This window comes from Pichia membranifaciens, assembly GCF_001661235.1.
Source record: "Pichia membranifaciens NRRL Y-2026 unplaced genomic scaffold PICMEscaffold_2, whole genome shotgun sequence".
In the NCBI taxonomy this organism is placed as follows: domain Eukaryota; kingdom Fungi; phylum Ascomycota; class Pichiomycetes; order Pichiales; family Pichiaceae; genus Pichia; species Pichia membranifaciens.
In genome coordinates, this window is record NW_017566983.1 from 2,055,359 (window position 1) to 2,062,266 (window position 6,908).

A 6,908-nucleotide genomic window follows, 5' to 3' on the forward strand; every position below is an offset into this window, starting at 1 on the left:
GAGAAAAATGGAGATACGAGAAGTCTCTCTCTCAGGGTGCTGCAGGGGGCGGGACAGACGGGGGTGCTGAGGAAAGGAAGATGGAGCCAATTGCTGTGCAGAACTTACAATTCAATGCAGGCTGCGAGGTGAATAGGTGTCAGTGGGGGTGGGGTTTGTGCAACGTCTGTAGGGATCCTGGCGGCAGCTGCAGCAGAGGAAGCTTCAGCCAGGACAGAAAGGCGACAACGCAGCAGCAGCAAAAAGGAAGAAGGACAAAACAATTACGCCAAGAATCTGTGTATATGATTACGTAAGAGACGGCTGGTGGGGTGGAGAGATCCTTAGAACAAGATGGATAGTACACGGAAGAGGTGGAGAAAAGAGGGTCGATATTGTCAGGATAGGGGGCTGGAGGGGGTAAAGGAGGTCAGGTAAATACAGAATATGGAGAGAACAAAACTAGAGGTTGGCAGAGAGGCAAAAAGAGAGTTTAGGAAAAGGGGGTCGGCGAGACGTGAGCTGGATTTGGACGACCTAGTGCTTGACTTGCCGCCACCGCTGCCGCCACATAAGACTGTTTTGTCCGACGCCGACGCTGAAAGGAACGATGATGGCGAAGCAGAAAAAGCTGCTGATAGACTTTTAGAGACAGCCTCCCCAAATAAGAAGCCTAAAGATGCACTAGGATTAGAAGAAGAAACGGAGTTTCCGCATCTACCTCCACCACGCGTCATCTCCGAGGCGGAGAGAAGAGTCGTCGAGAAACACAGGGAATTGGCGGCTAGACGGCTGCAGCAGAGGCTGGAGGAGAAGCAGATGGTTATACGTGAGGCAAAGCACGTGAAACATATCAAGAGAACGGCGGCGGTGCGGTCGAAATCCATTAAGCTCAAATATCGCAGGATGCCTTCCAACAAGGCAAGGTTGATTTACACAGATGTGATCTCCCAAGTGATTAAGGACTATCTACGTGCACCCAGTACGGTAGAAAGATACACTTCTGGTGTAGCAGGCCGACTGCACGAAACAGCAAAGAAGAAAAAGCGTGGGCGGAAAAGCAAGAAACTGCAACAGACTGAGTCCAGCTCGGATAAAGAAATCAAGCAGAGAGCTAAAACAGCTCTGAAAGAGTACTACGACCGTGTGAACGAGTACTTCACCAGTTTGATCGACTTACAGCTCTCAAACGCTCTTATACGAAGCGACCTTGAAAAGATAAACGCAGAAAAGGATAAGCTGCGCATGCAGATATTTGAACTCCGGAAAGAGAGGGGGGTGGTTGGGTTAGAAATCACGGAGGTGAGAGACGAATTCCGAAGGCTCAATTCCCATTTTTCCGTGCAGGATAAGCATTACAAGCAACTCATCACGCTCCAAGAGGAAGGCTCGTTTTCGAAACAGGGTGAAGTCCTGTCACAAGACAAGCTCATTGATGAAATCAACTACCGGTTGGACAAGTACGGCAACATGCCAAATACGACGCCCAGCTGTCTGAAATCCCTGAGAAGAATCAACGCTCTTCTCGGCGAGTTGCCATCAGAAAAATAGAAAAATATAATAAGTAATAATATACAGATCTGTATATACGGTGAATATACATACGTTTCGGAAAGAACATACACATATAGGTGGATAGATATAGATGTAGATATACTGGAGAGGGCGGCCACTGTACCGGTGGATTGGGCTGAGAACATCACAATCGTGGAGTGCAACAAAAACCGTGATCTCCTTTCTCTGTCTCTTTCGACTGGGTAAAGGCGGGTAAGCAAATGTGACCATCACATCTACTCCCAGTCGTCTGCAATCAATGCGGCGATCATTCTGTAAAGGTAGAAGAAGAACATGAGTAGGAAGAAGGCAAGCTTGATGAACGACTCTTTCTTGTTTTTGCCCAATGTTCTGAAGATCTCAGTGGCATCTAGCAAGTGGTTCTTTCTGTAGATCTTCTCTGCGTTGAACGCCAAGAGAGGCAGGTTCAAGAGGAAAACAAACCAGTAGCCATTTAGCAAAAATAGTATGGACAAGACGCCGTGCACAGCAGCCTTTGGAACAATATAACGGTTCAATTTGTTGCACAACTCAATTGGGTTGATGTAATCGCATTCCAAATCGGAGAAGCTGATACTGAAGTAGACCTCAGTGAATAGGCAGAGCGCATTCACAATGACTGCCAGAATGAATAAGAAGATTTCGCTGAACATCTGCGGTTGTTTCTGTGTATTTGTGTGTGGGGGTGTGGGGTACAAGAGCTCGGGGACAACTATTTTCTTTACAGATAACAGGGACGGTTGGCAGCTTCAAACCAGGTCGAATTTAAACTGAACGGCCAACTTCACCAGAAGCAAAAAGTCAAAGTTCGCATTCTCGTCGCATCGAATCTTGCAGAATAAATGGTAACTACGCCGATCGGCGTAAGTCCCATTTGGCCGGCTGGGACCGGTATGGGGGGGTAGGCAGCTGGGTTACGAGTCAGGAGGGTAGTTGGAATGAATATAGAGATATGTGTAATAAAGCAGAGGTATAAAAGTGTATCTAAGTGGAAGATTGCTCCAGTGGAGGGATTTTCACAAGAAAAAATGAGGGTCGGAGAACTTCAAGTAGAGGTTCTTGGTCATTTTTCTCCACTTCTTACCCCACATGATGAAGATCAAACAGCTCATGTTGAAGACAACAGAGAGCATGAACATCAACCAGGTGGTGGTCACCATACCATCGGTGTCTAACCATGGCTGGATGGCGAAGGTGAACCCCATACCGATCATGTTTCTCAAAAAGAGTATCATGACCATGCCTTCGCTCTGTAGTTGCGGGTAGCAGTCCAACGCGTAGGTAAGAACAATGGCTCCTCCGGAGCCCATGCCAAAGCCAAGACAGCCCATGCCAAAGCCGGCTGGAAGAATCCAGTGTACTCCCGCGTTGACACCCAAGCCGTACATGAGCAAGCCACCGGAGTTGATGATAGCAGGTAAGATCAAGAACCATAGTCTGAACTCCGGCTCCATGACACCGTTGTTTCTTCTGGCCTTCCAGGCAACAAACTTATCCGAAAGTGGGCCACCCCAGAACATGCCTATGAAACAGCCGATCAACGAGGAGAAATTTGTGTCACCGACAGCAGCCGTGCTGAAGTTGTATGGCGCAACGGAGAAGAATTCGGATTGCGTGGTGGCAATAAGCGACAACCACATGACCTGCACGCCGTAGACAAATCCACCCCAAACAATGGCAGGTAAGGCCAGCGTCAACGATGGACGGATAAAGATCTTCCACCATGGTCTTTTGTCGTTGTACTTGCGCTCGATAAGGCCCATTCTCTGCATGTATGTTCTCTGGGTTGGAATGTCGAGCGGTGCAGCAAAGTCCTTCTCCTCGAAAACAGTAACATTCTGGTCTTTTTCAGAAGAAGCACTAACATACACCTGGCCTTCTTCTTTACTGATAACCTGGGCAATGATCTCCTTCTCAACCTCAGTTTCATTTTCTCTCTGGCCTACGAAAGTCGAGTCTTCCATGAAGACAACCTGGAGAGCAAGTAATGCGCCGAAGAAGATGACCAAGAACCAGTAGCACCATCTCCATCCGAAACGGTTGTTCTCGACAATATAGCCTGCGGCTATAGGGCCGAGGTACGAGCCGGAGTAGAGGGCAAACGTCAAAAGTGAGATTCTTGTTGCTCTTTCATGCTGGAAAAAGATATCGGTCGTGGAAATCTGAACCAAAGAGTCACATGGGGCACCAGCAAACCCTGTCATGATATTTACACCATAGAGAACTCCAACGTTCTTTGCCACACCACCCATAACATTGCCTAGAGTTTGAATAAGAGTTGCAAAAAGATACACGCATCTTCTACCAAGAGTCATTGCTGTTGGTTGTAAAAACAAACACCCTAGGCCTAGGAAACACCAACAAACGGCAGATGTGTCATTCAACACAGAGTATGAAGTTTCAAATATTTCCACCCAAATACCCCAAACAGGTCCATTCCAATTTGTGGCAACCGAAGTCATGAAGGACCAGTAGAACAAGATCGCAAACTGGATGTTTTTCTTTGTTTGGGACCAGCGCAATGGGTCGTTTGGGTCTTTCGATGGCTGGGGGATCAAAACAATATCAGATTGGCCCTCGTGCTGCACAGCTAACGAACGGTCAACATCGACCAGGAAGACGGTTCCTGGAATCCATTCCTGGTCAGCCTGTTCCAGGATTTGTTCTCTAGTTTTCTCAGGATGTAACGAGCTCATTTCGAGAAGTTGAGCTGAGCGTTGAAATCCAGCTGTTGATAAACTGAAAGAAAACAGTAGTGGTGGAGAGATATTAGAGAAGCAAGCAGTGTGTTCACAACAGGGGGAGAAGCGGATGATTTTATCCAAAGAGAGCAAAGAAAATACAGCTAGCACAACTCGCCGGTAGCACTACCGACTTTGGTACACATAAAGCGATATCGCTGATAAGCCTTAACGGAAACGCATTGAGAGCTCCAAACAATAGATATGAGAAATGGTACCCAAAATGCTAACTAGTGGGAAACAGTAAAGCTGATAGCAATTACGTCTATTACCACTCTCCGTTTCACGTCATTTCCTCGGGAAATAGCACGGGAGTTAGCTATCAGAGGCCTAAAACGGAAAGTGTAGCCTTGTATCCTTATCGCACCTCAAAATTTCGGCTGCCGCTAGAGGCGGTACTGGCTTCCCGGCCGGGCAACAACTAATATGCGCAAATCACTTTCTCCGAGGGTACGGGGCCTCAAACGTTTGACACCTGGCACGGCTGCAAACCGTTTGTTTTGTCCTTACTCCGGTTAGTGGTTTGCCTATAGTCACGAAAGAAATGTACACAAAGATAAAGTCGGCACTTGAAGGTAGGAAGCACCCACGCCAGCGGATTTCGCCGAGGAGCGCAAACCAAGCGAGGATGGAGTTTCCGTAAGAGAGACAGGGTAGAAATCAGCTACAAACTGCGAGTATAAAGGGGACGACTGTACAATGGCATAAGAGTAAATGCTGCTGGTGCACCGTTTCTTTACTGTTTACTTTTTAGCGGCAAACTTTGGTCTTTGGTTCTTGCAGTAGGTCTTCTGACGCATTCAGCTCTTCTGGGTTATCCGAAACAGTCTAAGATAAGAACTTCAGCAAACGCGCTAAGAATCTTCGGTGTAGCGTATTGTTCATGTGGAAAACTGTTATCTGTGAGCGGGATTCTTTCTATTTTATGGGAGTGTGGACTGTTTTGTTTGATTGCTAAAGATGCAAGTAAATATTGAATGGGTACAATGACCGTTGTTTCGTGCAGGTTGATAGTACCTTATCATCAATGTTGGAAAATATACGGTTATTGTTAGATTAACAAAGCATCACTTTGTTGATCTGTAATACGAAAATATGCTATATGTGGAACCAGCATGATATTCATTGCGGTGAAGTGGCTCAGTCGCTGCATTTGATAGTGAGCAGTAGGATCAATACGCTAATATTATCTCATCACCAACATTCCTAAAAAACGTTTAACTATCGGTATTGCTTAACAGTTAGGTGGGTGGAACATGAAGCTCAGTTTTTTAAAGTTGCTGACGTAACTTTACATTTATCGATAAAATCTACGCGTGGCTACAAACTGTGACAGTCTTGTGCCGGTAAAAGCAATCAAAAGATCACATAACAGAAAAACACATCTTGATTCTGTTGTAATCTAGCTATTCTATTATGAATATCCATGTTGTAATCTAGCTATTCTATTATGAATATCCATTGTATATGTTCACTTTTTCTTATGTTTGTTGCTTATTTATATTTAACTAATATAACTAGCCTACAAACTAATATTCTCAAACATAAATACAAGGGACAAACCTCTTGTATTTATACACTTACACCTTCGGTTAAACTTGCCATTATTCATTTATCATGGCGGCTAACTTTCCAGTTTTAGATTACTTAAGATGCCTTATCATGATAAGACTCTTATCTCTTATCACTCAATCCTTATTGGCCTCGGCATCTTATCTCAACCCTAAGATACCTTATCATGATAAGATTCTTATCTCTTATCCCTCGATCATGATTGGCTTTGGCATCTTATCTCAACACCCCACCAAAAACGTGACCCTTGTCAAAAGGTGGAAGATTGCAACAAAACCACTAAGATCACTAGAACTACTCCTGGCAATCTTTTTCATGAATACAAAGGCACACCACTTCCTGAATTGTTAACAGGAACCCTTACGACTCACCCGACGGAATTATAATGACGTAGCACACTAACTCTAAAATCGGAGAGTGCGGTTCACACGCGACGGACCTGATGCGCTCAAAACATCCAGCACCCGACTCTGACTACAAAAACGCACGGGACGCTGCTCGTTCTAACCCCAACGCGGGTCTACATTTGTGGTAACCACACTAATTCTTGCCCCGCATCCCCCAGGGACTTATGCACAGCCACTTACTATGATTCTCCCCCCAACAGCTGCCACCAGCGACAAGCATGCTCTGCATCATTACCGTCCGAGCAAAACAGCTTTACAGCAACACTTTGATTTGCACACCCGGAAACCACAAGTCTTAAGCAGAACCAAGACGGATATGACTTATCAGCCCTCAACGTGGTTCCACCTCACTACAATTACCCCCCTCCGCGAGATACCTGAGATTATGCTCATCCCAAACGGTGTACACTGTTGGAACAATGAGGACGCAGCAGCACTGGAAGTCTCAACTGAAAGTCTCTTGGACATAATGACAACACGATACAATCCTGCTCATTCCAGACAGAAATCCTGGGAAACTCCCCGCGTACTGTGACAACCTTGTGTGCAAAGAACCGGCAAACTGCAACAAGAATCGTACTTTTTCAATGATACGGAAAAGGATTTTTGAATGAAACACTGCAAAAGTTCACCTAGATGGGATCTTCTGCTCGGA

General features: G+C 45.7%; 3 protein-coding genes across 3 annotated transcripts; 1 reads left to right on the forward strand and 2 right to left on the reverse strand.

The window, feature by feature from the left end:
- Positions 1-426: 426 nt before the first annotated feature.
- PICMEDRAFT_71997 (hypothetical protein) lies at positions 427-1,530 on the forward strand (the record flags this gene model as incomplete). The annotated part of the gene is made up of 1 exon (XM_019164068.1): positions 427-1,530. The coding sequence occupies one exon, from the start codon at positions 427-429 to the stop codon at positions 1,528-1,530; it is 1,104 nt and encodes a 367-aa protein (XP_019019112.1).
- Positions 1,531-1,769: 239 nt separating this feature from the next.
- PICMEDRAFT_30629 (hypothetical protein) lies at positions 1,770-2,186 on the reverse strand (the record flags this gene model as incomplete). The annotated part of the gene is made up of 1 exon (XM_019162645.1): positions 1,770-2,186. One exon carries the CDS (start codon positions 2,184-2,186, stop codon positions 1,770-1,772), a length of 417 nt encoding a protein of 138 aa, XP_019019113.1.
- A 363-nt stretch (positions 2,187-2,549) lies between these two features.
- Positions 2,550-6,721, reverse strand: PICMEDRAFT_71999 (hypothetical protein; the record flags this gene model as incomplete). Its single annotated transcript, XM_019164069.1, has 2 exons — positions 2,550-4,261; positions 6,631-6,721. 2 exons carry the CDS (start codon positions 6,719-6,721, stop codon positions 2,550-2,552), a joined length of 1,803 nt encoding a protein of 600 aa, XP_019019114.1.
- Between the last annotated feature and the right edge of the window lie 187 nt (positions 6,722-6,908).